Source organism: Centropristis striata, chromosome 13, assembly GCF_030273125.1.
Source record: "Centropristis striata isolate RG_2023a ecotype Rhode Island chromosome 13, C.striata_1.0, whole genome shotgun sequence".
Lineage (NCBI taxonomy): Eukaryota > Metazoa > Chordata > Actinopteri > Perciformes > Serranidae > Centropristis > Centropristis striata.
The window spans coordinates 36,334,670-36,351,812 of NC_081529.1; the positions used below are offsets into that span (position 1 = coordinate 36,334,670).

General features: G+C 37.5%; 1 protein-coding gene across 1 annotated transcript in view; it reads left to right on the forward strand.

Moving 5' to 3' along the window:
- Nucleotides 1–10,997, forward strand: part of LOC131983860 (transportin-2-like) — a 31,985-nt gene extending 20,988 nt beyond the window's left edge. The window contains exons 18-25 of the mRNA XM_059348684.1: nt 535–622; nt 1,871–1,969; nt 2,891–2,986; nt 3,183–3,258; nt 3,883–3,982; nt 4,120–4,194; nt 5,852–5,999; nt 7,715–10,997. Of these exons, the coding sequence (XP_059204667.1) occupies nt 535–622; nt 1,871–1,969; nt 2,891–2,986; nt 3,183–3,258; nt 3,883–3,982; nt 4,120–4,194; nt 5,852–5,959 (642 nt within the window). The 3' untranslated portion in view covers nt 5,960–5,999; nt 7,715–10,997. The remainder of the gene's footprint in view (nt 1–534; nt 623–1,870; nt 1,970–2,890; nt 2,987–3,182; nt 3,259–3,882; nt 3,983–4,119; nt 4,195–5,851; nt 6,000–7,714) is intronic.
- The last annotated feature ends 6,146 nt before the right edge of the window (nt 10,998–17,143 follow it).

A 17,143-nucleotide genomic window follows, 5' to 3' on the forward strand; every position in this document is an offset into this window, starting at 1 on the left:
ACCTGTCAGTCAGTCTAAGCCCCGCCCACCTCTCCGTCCTCCTCCGAGGCATGAGACATTCTCACACACACACTGAATACAGCGAGCTGTCCTCCTATCTGTCTGTATCAGTCCCGTCCCCACATCATCTCTCTGTGAGCCGAACTAATTCCTATCGACCTGTTTCCGGGCCGTCAGGGGTCCAAACACACTGTTGCATTTTGCCGTTCGTTAGTTGCGAGCTGACGTTAGCTAACAATTAAAGTTGTGTTAATCACAAAAACCTACTTCCTGTTGCTAAACAATGCAGCTTTCAAAATAAAAGCACAGTGTGTTAAATCCAACGCCTTAAATAAAACATAGGAGAACATTTATTACTTTTTACAATAATCAATTAAAATAGTGATTAAAAAATGATTAGATCAGTGTATATGCTGGATTACAATGGCATTAGAATGTGTGAGAGGCACCAAATTTGGGCTTTTATTAATTATTGTATTAGTATTATTATTGTATTAGGAGTATTTCTAAGTTTAACGGTGGTTCCTGTTGCAGGATACGATGCCTGAGGTGAGGCAGAGCTCCTTCGCTCTGCTGGGTGATCTCACCAAGGCGTGCTTCCTCCATGTTAAACCCTGCATTGGTGAGTATTCTTTAACAGATTTGGAAATACTGTTAACACTTAATGAAAAGTAGTAGTAGTAGTAGTAGTAGTGGGGCAGATAACCATTGTGCAGGATTGTGCATTTTATGATAAAAGCATCAAATTTGGTATGCTTGTAGCAAAAGGCTAATGTTCCTATTATCTGGATATGATGAAACACCCAGCTCATTGACACAGGATGATACATTTTGTTCCTATATTTTCTGATCCAGATGATGGGGCACCTCCTGCTGCTCTAGCTTACAAAAATAACAAAACATAAAAATCACTTTACAATTATTTTCCTGTTTATAATCAGACTTTTATGGGGAAAAAAATACTGGTTACACCAACTGACACTAGGTTAGATCACAGCATTGACCCTTATATCGTATATCGATATTCAGCCTAAATATATCGGGATGTGACTTTTGGTCCATGTCGCCCAGCCCTAGCTGTAACAATTATATTAATTATTTAAAAACAGAAATGAATAAACAAAATAAAGGTTCTTCGTCGGTCAGGCGGGCTGGAACCCCAACAATACACTGCAAAAAAAGAAAAGTTGGGTGAACTCAAAATTTCAAGGCAACAAACTTAGGTAAAATTTTAAATTGGACAATTAAACTAAATATTTTGAGTTTGCTCAACTCTCAATTCAGATTTTTGTCAACATACTGTAAGTTGTACCAACTTATAATTTTACATTGTAATAACTTTTAATCCTTACTTCTGCTAACTTCTGCAATGTGCTGAATTGGCACGATTGTAACGCCGCTATGAAATGTCAGCTAATGTTGCGACCACAATTTTGAGTTAGCATTGATACGCTAATGGCTACTCTTGTAGCTGTAACAAGCAGCGCCGCTAGCATCAGTTAGCCGCTAGCTTTCGCTAATGACTGAAATTTCACCACTTTCCTGCATTTCCCAACAAAGAAATAAGAGTTATCAGAACTATTGTCCCTTGTTGTGAACCTCAACTTAAAGATATAAGTAACAACAACTCACCAACTTGTTTTTGAGCAGACAACTGGCTTCCTTTGTTGTGCTAACTTACATTATTGCCCTAAATGTCAATAATTTATATTTCCAAGTTTTACCAACTTAAATCACTGTTTAAGGCCAAAAAATACAAGTTGGCTTTTTGTAGTGTGGTAGAAGAAACACCATCTACTGTCTGATGCTCTGAGAGACTGTCATTCTGTTTTTACTGTAACCTGTGTGTGTGTGTGTGTGTTCCCTCCAGCTGAGTTCATGCCCATCCTGGGGCTCAACCTAAACCCAGAGTTCATCTCCGTGTGTAATAACGCCACCTGGGCCATCGGAGAGATCTCCATGCAGATGGGTGAGTGTGTTTTTGAGGAACCAGTTATTGTTGGTGCCATTTCTTCTTTCTCTACAAATGTTTGTGTTCACTGAAAAAAAACCAGGTGCCCCGTCTCTGGATATGATGAAACACCCAGCTCATTGACACAGGATGATACATTTTGTTCCTATATTTTCTGATCCAGATGATGGGGCACCTCCTGCCTTTGCATGTTGACATGTTTAGATGCTCATGTAGGGCAAATAGGAACAGCTTCGTCTATACCTCTGGAATTCATTGTTGTTTCTACGGTTGAGAACGGGCAGAACAAGTTTCTATATACACAAACCATCTCCAGGACTAATTGTATCCTCACCTGATGTGAACTTGTGATGCTCTGCGTGCCTGTCAAGCCTTTTGTATAAGATCCGGTCTGCCCAGTGGTTCATTGTTACCCTCACAGGCACGACACGAGCAAACCAGCCGTCTTTAATTTAAACTGACAACTGCAAAATCAAATCTACAGACCATGTTGTGATGGAAATCAGCCATTCCCTTCTTCTAACTCTGTATTTCTAGCAACTTTTGCTCAGATCACATCCATCTTTAAACACAGGCTTCAGTTTTATCTGATGAGTTCAGTTCCAGGACTGTAACACTGGGAGGATAAAATCTGTCCACAGACCTGGCAAACAGTTTATAACAGCTGTCCTAATGAGTCATCCTGTAAAACATGCAAATCGGTAACAGAATGATGCTCAAAAATCCTCCATCACAAGGAACCTATAGTGCTCACAACAATCACTGTTTACATGACACTTGAAAAAAAATTAGATTAGATTTTTAAGCATAGCTCGATTAAACTGTGCATTTAAATGCACTGAACTGTATTCAAGTCGTCATGTTTTTTTTGTTTTTTTTATATATTTGAAGTTAACCGTGTTCTCGACATGTTTGTAGGTGCAGAGATGCAGCCGTATGTGGGCATGGTGCTGCCACACCTAGTGGAGATCATCAACAGACCCAACACACCCAAAACTTTGCTGGAAAACACAGGTACACACACACACACACACACACACACACACACACTCACACACACAGAGTATGGGTTGTAACATGTGTCTCAACTTTATTTGTAAAGCACTCTAATACAACCACAGCCGCAACAAAGTGCTGTACATAAACAAACAGAACATGCATCATTGTGAAGCGTCTCATGTGAATTGTTTGTGTGTCTCTGTGTGTGCAGCCATTACGATCGGCAGACTGGGTTACGTCTGTCCACAGGAAGTGGCTCCACAGCTGCAGCAGTTCATCAGACCGTGGTGAGATTATCATCCTCATATCATAAAGTACCAAGACACTGATTTAGTTCTTTTATTTACTCGTACAGTCCCAGAAACCTTTCTCTCTGCACTGATATGTAGCTCATCAGTTTAGAAAAAAAAGTCTTTGTAGTAAGAAGAAAAGGAAGCCGTGTGCTTTTATTCAATTTAGAATTTATTTGAACACAAAATAAAAGATGAACAATTAAAACCAAACTAACAATAAATACAAGACAACAACACAACATGAAAAACAACAAGACTCAACACTTATTTGTGTTCAAAATGAGTGGGAAGAAGCCAAAGCTTATTAAATCCCTTCTCCCTATGTGAATTTACTATATTCAGTTATATAACAACAATAATATTTATATTTATGCATGTATAACACATAGTACTGTAGTATATAAACGTATGTGTTTGTAAGTTAATAACAAGTTATGTATGTTAATAATGGTAATAATAAGTACACATACGCCCATGTAGTCACAATGAGACAACAATGAGCAAACAAAACAACACCAAAAAAAAGAAAAGTAGTAATAATACATTTAAAAAATAAAACGTCATGATCATAAAGGCCTCCAGCAGCTGAACCCTTGTGTCTCATTGATCCTCCTCCAGGTGCACGTCACTGAGGAACATCCGAGATAACGAGGAGAAGGACTCGGCCTTCAGGGGGATCTGTGTGATGATCGGAGTCAACCCTGCAGGAGTGGTTCAGGTGAGGAGACTTCAGACCTCCTCCTCCTCCTGGAGATGAGGAGACACCCAGCTCATTGATATGCACTCATACATTTTGTTCCCAAATTATTTTCTGATTTGCTCTGAATATTAATAACAAGTCTTCTGTCTGTGCAGGACTTCATCTTCTTCTGTGACGCCGTGGCGTCCTGGGTCAACCCCAAAGACGACCTGAGGGACATGTTTTATAAGGTGAGGGTCTCCATCTTTGGTCTAAAGGAGGAGCCTTAACTAGTTTTAGATTACTAATGTAATTAACCCTTTGATGCACAACATGGTCTAAAGTGACCCGACTGAGTTTTTATATTTTTCTTTGTAATAAATTAATTTCATCATTCAGTTTTGCAGGTTTTCCTCAAATAACTTGTTTTTGATCATCATACATCCTAATTTTATGTTTTCATTTCTTACTTTTTTAATAAAACCCTTTTTTTATCACTACTCTTCTAATGCACAAGGTGATTTTTGACCCATGTTGTGCATTAGAAGGTGTTTATATGTTTAAAACCTTACAAAACAACACAAATATTAACTATCCTATTTTGTTAAATTGGTGTTTTTTCCAATGTAAATTATTATAAGTCTCAAATGTTAAAATATGTGATTTTCCAATGTAATCTGGTGGTTCTAACAACTCTTTTACAGTTAAACCTTCAAAATAAGACAAACATAGTGAAACATATACTCATTGTTCATTTAGTGAATCACTTTTTGTATCACTACTCTTCTAATGCACATGGTCAATTTAGACCCATGTGTGTAAACTTGATGTAATAATACAAAAACTATTTTACTTCATAAAGTGTGAAAAGAAAAATGGATATAATGATCTGTTATAAAAAAAAAAAGATATTCAAACACACAGCAGCATTAATGTTAATTAACATGGGGAATGAATGCAGGTCATTTTTGACTCATGTTGTGCATTAGAAGGTGTTTATTTGTTGAGCATCAAAAGGTTAATAAAGCTTTCCTCCTCATGCCCAGTGCTGACCTCACTCTGTGATGATTTCTCATCAGACATTCGAAATCTGATTTCATGGTGCGGATCACTCTATTGAATCTGAGAAGTGTGTGTCGAGCTTCCTGTCTGAGGAGGAAGAGCTGCTGTTTGTTAACTCATTTACATATTCAGGATGGTGATGATTCACCGTCTCAATTGTTTTGTTGCATCCTGTTTATTATCTACAGTTAACACAAGAAGTTAGAATAAAAATCATGTTTCTCAAGTAAATATGTATCTTGGTAAATAATCGCAATCTCAATATTGACCAAAAACAATTTTGAGTACATCTAAAAATAAAAATTAGATCGTCGTGAAAGTTTTGTTTATTGATCTTATGTAATATTCTAATTTTCTGAGACACTGAGTTTTGTGTTTTCATTATCTCTAAGCCAGAATCATCAAAATTACAAGAAAAAACTGACAATTTTACGAGGAAAAAAAATTCAAATTTACAAGAAAAAAATCACAAATTTAAGAGAAAAAAAATACGAAATAATGATTTAAAAGCTTAAATTTGAGACAAATTTACAAGGAAAAAAAAATTTAAGAGAAAAAAATCACATTCAAGAGAAAAATCTCATTTACAAGAAAAAAATAAAAATGTATGCCAAAAAAAATCTCATTTATGATAAAAAAAATTCAAATTTACATGAAAAAAATGACAAATTTTAGAGTTTTGTGTTTTCATTATCTGAGCGTGAAATATTTTAAGCCTGTTTTTCTTGTAATTTTGATGATTCTGGCTCAATGTGTAATGAATCTATATAATGTAGGAGTTTTTTCCTGATCTTCTAATGTTCTGAGATGTTCCTGTATGTGATCCATGATGTTCTCCTGTTCCAGATCCTGCACGGCTTTAAGGACCAGGTGGGAGAGGAGAACTGGCAGCAGTTCTCTGAACAGTTCCCTCCTCTGCTGAAGGAGCGTCTGTCGGCCTGTTATGGAGTCTAACCCACCTCCTCTTTGTCCACACAGGACACCAGCCTGTTAGGTACGTCCAGTAAAACACGCTGCATCATTTCCACTGCATGGTGCAACAGGTTCAACGCAACTCAACTCCCTCCTTTTAAAGACTCACATGAGCTACAACAGCTGGAGGGAAACACCAGAATACAACAAGACATTTGAAGAGATTTAAATAGTTGTTGCTCTAAACGGGAGATGGAAACACTTTTTCCAAATCACTTCTGACGTGACTGATCAGCTGTTTGAAGACGAGCTGACATGAAAGAACAATTATAAGTTGGTCAATTGAATCCAATTCCTGAAGACTTTTTTTTTTTTTTTTGTGCAATCTCCTGTTTGACAGATGAGCCTACAGTAACACATCTTCTGACCTCAGTATGTCTATGCAGCTTTATTTATTTGCTTGAAATCAGTTGATGGGAACGTCCCGAAGCGGCATTTTCTTTAATGCCACATCTTCTAAATTCAATTAGACTTTAATGGAAACACAGCTACTGATTGGCCGGAGAGAATCCTTGAGAAATCCTGCACAAATAGCCAAACTACCGTCAGTACGGCTGTTTCCATTACAGTCGAATACCCAGAATGAGGCGAGCCTCACTCTCTGAAACCCCCCTAATTTGAATACGAGCCATCCTAGCCGTCTTTTGTCTGGACGAGTGGAGAAGCTGTGCATAATTAGCCGTGCTGGTTTGTTTATGATCAGCTGCTGACGTTGTGCACAAAAAGCAACTGTGGCCACAGTTGAGTCTCCCGTGTTTAATCCGTCGTGTATGTGATCACGGTCGAAACTGTCACTAAGTGATTACGTGACAATCAAAAACCAAACATCACCTCCAGAGTCTCTAAATCCCTCTGGAGCCTTTTTGTAATGGAGACACTCGGAGTGAGAGGGCGTGGCCTGAGACGTTAGAGAGGGCGTGGCCTGAGACGTTAGAGAGGGCGTGGCCTGAGACGTTAGAGAGGGCGTGGCCTGAGACGTTAGAGAGGGCGTGGCCTGAGACTTTAGAGAGGGCGTGGCCTGAGACGTTAGAGAGGGCGTGGCCTGAGACGTTAGAGAGGGCGTGGCCTGAGACGTTAGGGAGGGCGTGGCCTGAGACGTTAGGGAGGGCGTGGCCTGAGACTTTAGAGAGGGCGTGGCCTGAGACTTTAGAGAGGGCGTGGCCTGAGACTTTAGGGAGGGCGTGGCCTGAGACTTTAGGGAGGGCGTGGCCTGAGACTTTAGGGAGGGCGTGGCCTGAGACGTTAGAGAGGGCGTGGCCTGAGACGTTAGAGAGGGCGTGGCCTGAGACGTTAGAGGGGGCGTGGCCTGAGTCCTTTTGTCTGGACTTTTTTAGTCCCTGTAGAAGAGCAGGGTCTTTTTTCTCCCCTGAAAACAGCCTGGTTGCTGATTGGATAGAACGCTAAGCAGGATGTGACGTAGTACTGGACGCCACCACAACACGCAACATTTGTAAAAGCTGGCGAGTAGTGGTAATTAGACGGTACTATCACTATCTGCAGCAGGAAAACAATAAATGCTGAGGCGCTAAAAGTGGGCGGAGCTGAGTTGCACCATGCAGTGGAAACATGAGCACTAAGCCCCGCCCCCTCTGGAGATGATGACACACCCAGCTCATTGACTCACAATGATACATTTTGTTCCCAAACACATCTTCTGATCCAGAATCACACTGTTCCTCCCATACAGGCTTTAACTGTTCTGTGATTTTAAATCTTTTTTCCTCTGTGTGTCTGCAGGTTCATGTGGGGAGGGTTACTGGGGAACTCATTGCACTGCCCAGACAGACGGTGGGGAGAAACCAGAGCTGGAGGGACGACCTGGTCTGAGCCTCCACTCAGAGGACGGCCCCTCCCCCCTGTGTGTCTCTCTAGGGAGGGAGGGGGGGGGAGGGAGGAGGGTGGTGGGTGTGGGAGGGTCAACTGGGGATATCATCATATACCTCTGGGATTAAACGCCTCACAGCCAACTCACTCTAAGACTCTGGCCAGCAGCAGCAGCGCTGCAGGGACGTGAGGCAGCCCCCCCCCATTAGATTATTCTGTTAAGATAGGTGAGGGAGGGGGAGGGGGGATGGGGGGGGGGGGGGGTAGGTACATTTAAACAGGAATAACTGTGTGAAGCAGCATAAGGTGCCACAGTCCCAGACTCCACCATGCACTAGACGCCCACACCTCGCTGTGTTTAGAGAGGTAAACAAACAAACAAAAAGACGCTTTTACTATGTAACAATGCAGGAAATGTGCACAAGTTGTTTGCACCTTTTAAGGCGACATTGCATCAACCGTTGGGTGGTCACATCCACGGGTCTATTCTCCTCCTTTCACATGTACATTTAGCTCCGTTTGGGTTCCTTCCTCTAAGCCTCGCTGACTGGGTTCTCCTCCAATCATGCTCCTCGTCTGAGGTAAACACCAGTGTGTCGGTGTCCTCTGAGGTTAGACCAGCAGCACCAGCCATCGCACGCCGTCTACCGCCTCTTTAAGTGACGCATGTTTCAGTGGATGTCTGTCTTGTTGCTCATTACTCCATCAGCGTGGTGCGTAGGGAGGCCGCCATAGCTGGAGGCTGCCAGGTGCTCGCTGCGTCGTCCTCCTCCCATCATGCATCTGGTCTATGTCCCTTTAGTTTAACGGAGGCTGTGAGTGTGTGTGTGTGAGTGTGTGATAAACGGGAATCGTCTCTCTGCAACAAGAGTTCAAATACTGTAGCTAGGTGGAGAATGTTTTTGCTGCTGCTGCTTCGTTTTTAGAGACTTTAAAGAAGAGAAAACGGGAAGCGATAAGACATCACCAAGAATGAATTGGTTCTTACTGATATATAAATGCACTTTTTTTTCTTTTTGTAAGAAATTTAGAATTTCAAATGTTAAGAAACACAGTAATGATATACTGATCTTTTTTTTTTTTTCTTTGCTAAGTGATTTTAGGACTGTTAAAGGCTTGCTAAAGTAAGCATAAAGATAATGTTAAGCAATGGTAAAACGACGACTAGTAAGACCTCTTAACCCTTTGATGCACAACATGCATCTTTCTTTTATTACAACACATCATTATATACATCTTTCCTTTCATGCTTTATGAAGAAAAATAGATTTTGTATTATTACATCAAGTTTACACACATGGGTAGAGTAGTGATACAAAAAAGGTTTTTATTCAAAAAGTGAGAAATGAATGTATTACATAACTAAGCCAAGAAGTTAGCTAAGTACTTAGCTTAGCAAGCTACTTAGCCAAGAAGTTAGCTAAGTACTTAGCTTAGCAAGCTACTTAGCCAAGAAGTTAGCTAAGTACTTAGCTTAGCAAGCTACTTAGCCAAGAAGTTAGCTAAGTAGTTAGCTTAGCAAGCTACTTAGCCAAGAAGTTAGCTAAGTACTTAGCTTAGCAAGCTACTTAGCTAAAAAAATGAATAAAGGAAAACATAAAATCAGGATGTATGATGATCAAAAACAAACTAATTGAGGAAAACCTGGAATACTGAATGATGAAATTAAAAGATATAGAAGATAAAAACTCAGTCGGGTCACTTTAGACCATGTTGTTGTTGTGCATCAAAGGGTTAACAGACGTAGTTAGTTTTATAACGTAGCTCCTCCTGAGACGGACTAAAGCGCGCTGAGACATTTAGATCCAGTATTGTGGATCGTAACGAACCCGTCAGTCCGTCTGTCCCCATCAGAGCGTTCTGCTGCAGCGTCCAGCCTCCTCATCGCATGCTCCAACTTTAGTTTTTTAGTTGTTTTATAACGGATCTTCCTTCTAAGAGCTTCGTCTTTGGCAATGCAACCAGCTGCTGGACTAATAAGGTACTCCTCCTCCTCCTGCTCCTCCTCCAGCTTGTGACTGTGGTTGCCATATATTCACCCGTTGATACTGTGTAGGATCTGCCTGGGAACTCTGAGGAACAGTCCTCCTGACGCTGGTTAGCTGGTGTAAGGGTGGTGGTCTGTCTCCAGCTTTATCTTCTAGTCCTGGTCCATAGTGGACGCTCGTGATGGGAGTGTGTATGGCTGTTTGCCTGTTGCTCTTTATTATAAAGGTGTGTACGACGTGCTTAGATGTCTTTCTGCACCAGCCCTATAATATTAATAATAATAATACTAATAAAGTTATGTCTGGAGAGTTGTTTCTGCCTGCCAGTTAACGTCCGTCTGATCGGACAAGCTCCAAAAACAGACTGCCACTGATAGATGATTTATTTTATATAATAATTAAGGATTGAAGCGTCCTCTGAATGTGATCAGCAGGTTTAACTGGGAGGCAGACACGCAGATCTGAGGCGGCAACTCCCTGATAGCAGCAGACTGAGGTCTCAGCAGCGTTTCTAACATGCATCATTCATTAGGATGCAGCTCTGCACCATAAAGAGGCTGCTCCACCCCTCACCACCACCTCACACTAAGATTATACATTTAAATGCAAGTTGTCCACAGGTTGGTTTTTTATTTTATTTTTTTATTTTGATGCTCATGTGATTTTTGTTTTTATTAATTTATTTTGTTTTTTTTAGATTTATTTTTTTTATTTTGATGCTCGTGTAATTTTGTTTTTAATTTATTTTGTTTTTTTTAGATTTTTTATTTTTTTATTTTGATGCTCATGTGATTTTGTTTTAATTTATTTTGTTTTTTTTTATGTAGATTTTTTTTAATTTTTTTGTGCTCCAGTGCACAAATTCTTTTGGACTTTAAAAGTTTTTTTTGTTAGTTTTTTTTTGTTGCTTTTTATTCTTTTTATTTAAAGAATGATTTGTTTTTCGTTGTTTTATAGCGGACCATTTGATTTGTCAGGTTTGATGTCGTGGTTGGACGGAGGGAGTCGGTGCTTGGTGCAAACTTTAGGGAAGAATGTGGGAAAAACTAATTCATAACTTTGTTTCAATCTGATATCAAGGCTGGCAACTGAATTTGATGTAGTTCCTTCTTTTTGCTCAACTGTGGTGCAGGTGGGATGTTATCTGATGTATCCCTTTTTATTTAATTTTTTGTGAATAGGGGAAAATAAATTTTTTTTCTATTAAACTTTGAGTCATTTTTTGTGTCAACTGAGTGGAAAAAAATCACAAACGCGACAAAAACATGACATGTTTTTATATATATATATATATATATATATATATATATATATATATATATATATATATATATATATATATATATATATATATATATATATATATATATATATATACATACATACATACACACACACACACACACACACACACACACACACACACACACACACACACACACACACACACACACACACACACACACACACACACACACACACACACACACACACACACACACACACACACACATCTACATCACATTAACCCTCTGGAGTCCATGAAAGCTCTGCGGCAAAACTTATTCATGAAGCTGCAACGTAAAAACCAAGCAGCTAGAAATTTCCATGTTCAATTTAGTGCATCAACCCTTTTTCAGCAAAGGTTTAAAAAAAAAAAAAAAAAACCTCGACCAAGTGTAAGTTTTTGCAGGTTTTTGAAATTTTGCGGTTTGCATTCAGCATTTTTAATGCAATATTTTGGCTTAAATGTTTGTCATTTTTTGATTTTGTATTAAAAAAAATATGGTGTTTTTTGTAATTTTGTGTGCATCAACTCGAACACATCAAAAGTGAAAAAAAAAAAAAAAAAAAACCCACCTCGACCAAGTGTACGTTTTTGCAGGTTTTTGAAATTTTGCAGTTTGCATTCAGCATTTTTTAAGCAATACTTTGTCTTTAATGTTTTTTGTGTGATTTTTCTTAGTTTTTGAACGTTTTTTTATAATTTATGGGTGGTTTTTGTAATTTCGTGTTGAAAATGTTGATCCAGTAAATCAAAATGAAAAAACTATCAGGTCATAGAGGTGAGGTTGTGCTGAAAACTGATGCCAACATGACATGATGAATACTTTTAATTTGTTCATACAGACAGATTTTTTTTTTTTTTTTAAAAGAGTCAAAAACCGACAGAATAGCCCCAAATTCTAAAGGGTTAAATGACGACATGCTGGCTGACTGGTGAAGCTCATGACAGTAGACTGGTTTTAGGACATGAAGAAAATTATATTTTTCATTATTCACGTGTGATGTCATACCTGCTAGAGTCCATATGTCTTCCCCTTTAACTCTTTATCTCAACTATCAAAAAAAGCCATAAAATGGCCAAAATAATAATCTTGCAGACATGTTGGAGCTCCGTGAGTAGCAGAGTAGAAATATCTGAACATGACTGGATAAATTACATTCAAACTAAACTGCTCTGAGAATGTTACTACATATGTTTACACAATGCTGCAATTAATTACTCTAATTAAATAATTATCTGTACACTAATAGGTGCCAAGCTTTAGTCCCTGCTGGTGCGTTAGCCGACAGCTGAGCAGCATGTTTTAACCCTCTATGGTTCGGTGTTGCACCATTTTTGTCCTGTTAAATTTCTACAATGCATCTTTTTGGGTGATATGATACTTTAAAAAAGAGGGAAGAGTATAGGGAACCAATAGCAATGCTTTAATTAGTCACATGACCTCCAGGAGGCCATATTGAAACACTATTTTACAGACTTTTCCAAAGGAAAGGGTTAGGGCTTTGCCATTTTGCACCACAAGTCACTCAAAACGTAATTTCCTGGCCCTTTAACATTATATATATATATATATATATTATATGTATATATATATTATATATATATATATAATATATATATCCTGATGTACTCTAGAGGCCAAACGTTTGGAAGCAAGATCAAATTTGTACAAAAAAAGATCATCATTGTTTTACTTTGCAACAAAATAAACCTGATTATTGTATAAAGAGTCTCTTATTAGAACACATGTTGACTCTAATTATCAGCTCTTTGGGTTTTTATTGCTTAGACTTTGTGTTTCCTTCTTTCCTTAATGTATAAATCTGAACTCTTGTTTCTTTTGTCAGAGATATGAACACAGTTGAGATTTATTGGCATTTTTGTCTCCAAACTCTCAAAAGACAAAGAGATAAAGAGAATAATGTTCCTCTCCTGTCTCCTTGTCTCCTCTCCTGTCTCCCTGTCTCCTCTCCTGTCTCCTCTTCTTTCCTTGTCTCCTCTCCTGTCTCCTCTCGTCTCTTTGTCTCCTCTCCTGTCTCCTCTTCTTTCCTTGTCTCCTCTCCTGTCTCCTCTCGTCTCTTTGTCTCCTCTCCTGTCTCCTCTCCTATCTCCTCTCTCATCTCCTTGTCTCCTCTCCTTGTCTCATCTCTCCTTGTCTCCTCTCCTTGTTTCCTCTCCTCTCCTTGTCTCCTCCACTGTCTCCTCGTCTCCTCTCCTTGTCTCCTCTCCTGTCTCCTCTCCTATCTCCTCTCTCATCTCCTTGTCTCCTCTCCTTGTCTCATCTCTCCTTGTCTCCTCTCTTGTCTCCTCTCCTGTCTCCTCTCCTTTCCTTGTCTCCTCTCCTACCTCCTCTCGTCTCTTTGTCTCCTCTCCTTGTCTCCTCTCCTATCTACTCTCTCATCTCCTTGTCTCCTCTCCTTGTCTCATCTCTCCTTGTCTCCTCTCCTGTCTCCTCTCCTTGTTTCCTCTCCTCTCCTTGTCTCCTCCACTGTCTCCTCGTCTCCTCTCCTGTCTCCTTGTCTCCTGTCTCCTTGTCTCTCGTCTCCTCTCCTCATCTCCTCTCCTGTCTCCTCATCTCCTCTCCTGTCTCCTTGTCACCTCTCCTGTCTCCTTGTCTCCTCTCTTGTCTCCTCTCCTGTCTCCTCATCTCCTCTCCTTGTCTCCTTGTCTCCTCTCCTGTCTCCTTGTCTCCTCTCCTTCCTGTCTCCTGTCCTTGTGACTCTTCCTAGTCTCCTCCACCCTAAAACTAAGCCCTTCTTTTCTGTTGGTAACATTTATTCACCAATGGTCTGATAACATCAATGTTTACCTAAAGGTCAATGGAGGAAAATGGTTCAATTCAATAAAGGTAAAGTCTGATCATGTAGTAAACACATCCAGAAATACACACAATACACACTGGTTTTAATAAGAAAGACACTGAGAACACAACATTTAAGCTGCTTCATAACTTTTGGCCTGTAGTATATTTATATATATATATCAGCACAATCAGAATAAATCATGGCTATAAGTGGGCATAACTAAAAAATGTCTTTTGTGCAGAATAACACAGTTATAATGCCATACAGCATAAAAAAGGAAAAAACGCAAGTTGAATTTATCTGATAAATAATCATTATTATTTGATTTTTTTGAATAAAATGGAATTTATAAATACAAGACTTTTCCAAGTGTCGTGAATATGAGAAAAAAATTGGGTCTCCATGTGCTAAATTACATTATTTTTCATTTTTACAACCTCTACTTGTAACTTCTCCTGTCCTGTCCTCTCCTCTCTGATCTGTGTAAACAGCCAGCAGAGGATCGCAGAATTACATTTTATTTTTTTTTCCAACAGGATCTAGTTGTTCAAACATTTTCCTTTCAGTAATAATTTCAAATGAGTCTTTTAGAATAGATCTAGAGTTATTAGAGTTATTTTGACAGAATTATCAACATTTTAATCTTTATGTCAGTGACCTAAAACGACCTAATCTACGACCTAAACCAGGGGTCTCAAACTCAAATTACCTGGGGCCGCTGGAGGCAGTATCACAATGACCAAAAAGGACACAAAATGACAAGACACATAATTAATAAAAAAGACACAAAATGACTGAAAAACGCAAATTACTTAAAGACACAAAATTACAAAAAAGACACAAAATGATTTAAAAAAAATCACAGAATTACCAAAAAAAGACACAAAATTAATTTAAAAAAAAGACACATTAATAAAAAAGACACAAAATTAATTTAAAAAAAAGACACATTAATAAAAAAGACACAAAATGACCAAAAAAGACACAAAATTATTGAAGACACAAAATTACAAAAAAAGAGACAAAATGATAAAAAAAAAACACAGAATTACCAAAAAAGACACAAAATTAATACAAAAGACACATAATTAATAAAAAAAAAAGACACATTAATAAAAAAGACACAAAATGACCCAAAAGACACAAAATTACTGAAAAAACACCACATTATTAGAAAACACAATTATTAAAAAAAGACACAAAATTACCAAAACAAGATGCAAAATTACCAAAAAAACAGTAAATAAAGGGACCTTCCTCACACAACACGGTAAAGTGCCATTCATATAAAACTCACATTAAACTTTCATATCAAGGTGGGGGCCACAAAATATCGTCACGAGGGCCACAATTGGCCTGCGGGCCGCCAGTTTGAGACCCCTGAGCTAAAGAGAGCGACTCTTCAGACCCGACAGGTTGGAGAGCTTCACAGGTTCACAGGGTCAAACTGCCTCCAGCTGCTACAGAAACATCTGCTTATTATCTGGCTGACATCAACAACCAACCAGCTCACACTTCTTTTCTTTTCCCGCCTCCTTGAATAAATAAAGCAGCTCTGAAGGTTCTTTAAAACATCCTGAAGAGAAGATCAGTCAGCAACCAGGTAACTAACCCGCCTACAGACCAAGGTTATTATAGTTAACGAAAACTAACCAAATAACTAAAACTAGAATTGAAAAAACATTTTCGTTAACTGAAATAAAAATAAAAACGAAAGTTTTTAAAAAACGATAACTAACTGAAACTGTATTTTGTGGTAACAAAACTAACTAAAACTAACTAAATTATAGTGAAAATGTCCTTCGTTTTCGTCTTTGACAACTTTTTTCATCCGTAAACCTTTTTTGTTTGATATGAAATCTATTTCATCTATCTGGTTTTATGACTTAATAAAGTTATTGGGGCTGAGATGGATCAGACAAAGGAAATAAAGGAAACATTTATTGTGACCTTATTGAATCTGGACCCAACAAATACCCCATTACAAAACAACTACAACTAATAAAAACTAAACTACAACTAATAAAAACTAAACTACAACTAATAAAAACTAAACTACAACTAATAAAAACTAAACTAAAACTAATAAAAACTAAACTACAACTAATAAAAACTGAACTACAACTAATAAAAACTAAACTACAACTAATAAAAACTAAACTAAAACTAATAAAAACTAAACTAAAACTAATAAAAACTAAACTACAACTAATAAAAACTACACTACAACTAATAAAAACTAAACTACAACTAATAAAAACTAAACTACAACTAATAAAAACTAAACTACAACTAAGCATTTTCCAAAAAATAAAACAAATCAAAACTAGAAAACTCACTCTAAAAACTAACTAAAACTAACTGAATTTGAAAACAAAAATTGACAACGAAATTAAAACTAAAACGAATGAAAAATCCAAAACTATTAAAACCTTGCTACAGAGTCTAACAGTAAATATATTTTTGGTCTAAATTGAGTTATAACTAAAAATGAACTCCTTGATGTCTGTTTGATCTTGTGACAAAGTTTTAGATTTCAATTTTGCTTTATTTCAGAGAAATAATGATATAAAAACCACAAAATCCAACTCAAACCAAGCAGTAAATGCACTTACCACAGTCTGCTTTGGATATATATACTAATTTAAACATGAAAATAATAGAAATTATAAGTTTATTTGAAAGGGAAATTATTATCTAGATAGTGATGAAGTAGAAAAGTGAGATAAAATTATATTAAGACTAAAATATATATATTTTTTAAATAATATAAGTCTAAAATACACAAATCTTTGAATAGAGTCGTTAAACACTTTTAAATACACTTCTAACAAAATCGATTTGAAAATGTTTATTCACTGAAAACTAAATATAAAAGCTGAAAGAAGACAACAACATCACTATTAGAAGCTTTTACAGTAAAACCAGAGTGCAGAAACTACATTTTTGGGGTCAAAGGTCAAATAAATCATCATGAAAATATAACATTTCTTTATAATATTAAGTCTTAAATACACAAATCTTTGAATAGAGTTGTTAAACACTTTTAAATACTTGGAAATGTTTCTGCTGCTGGGTTTTGTTTGTTTTTTTACCATAAAAACAACATTTTTTTTTTACAGTGTACAATTTTGCCAGGACTCTAGATTAAAGACAATTTTTTGTTTGTTTTATTTGGTTTCAGTGGGGAAAAAATTGTCACATGATTCTGAATATATTATTTGATTTCAAATTTATTTATATTTTATTTTATTTTTTAGTC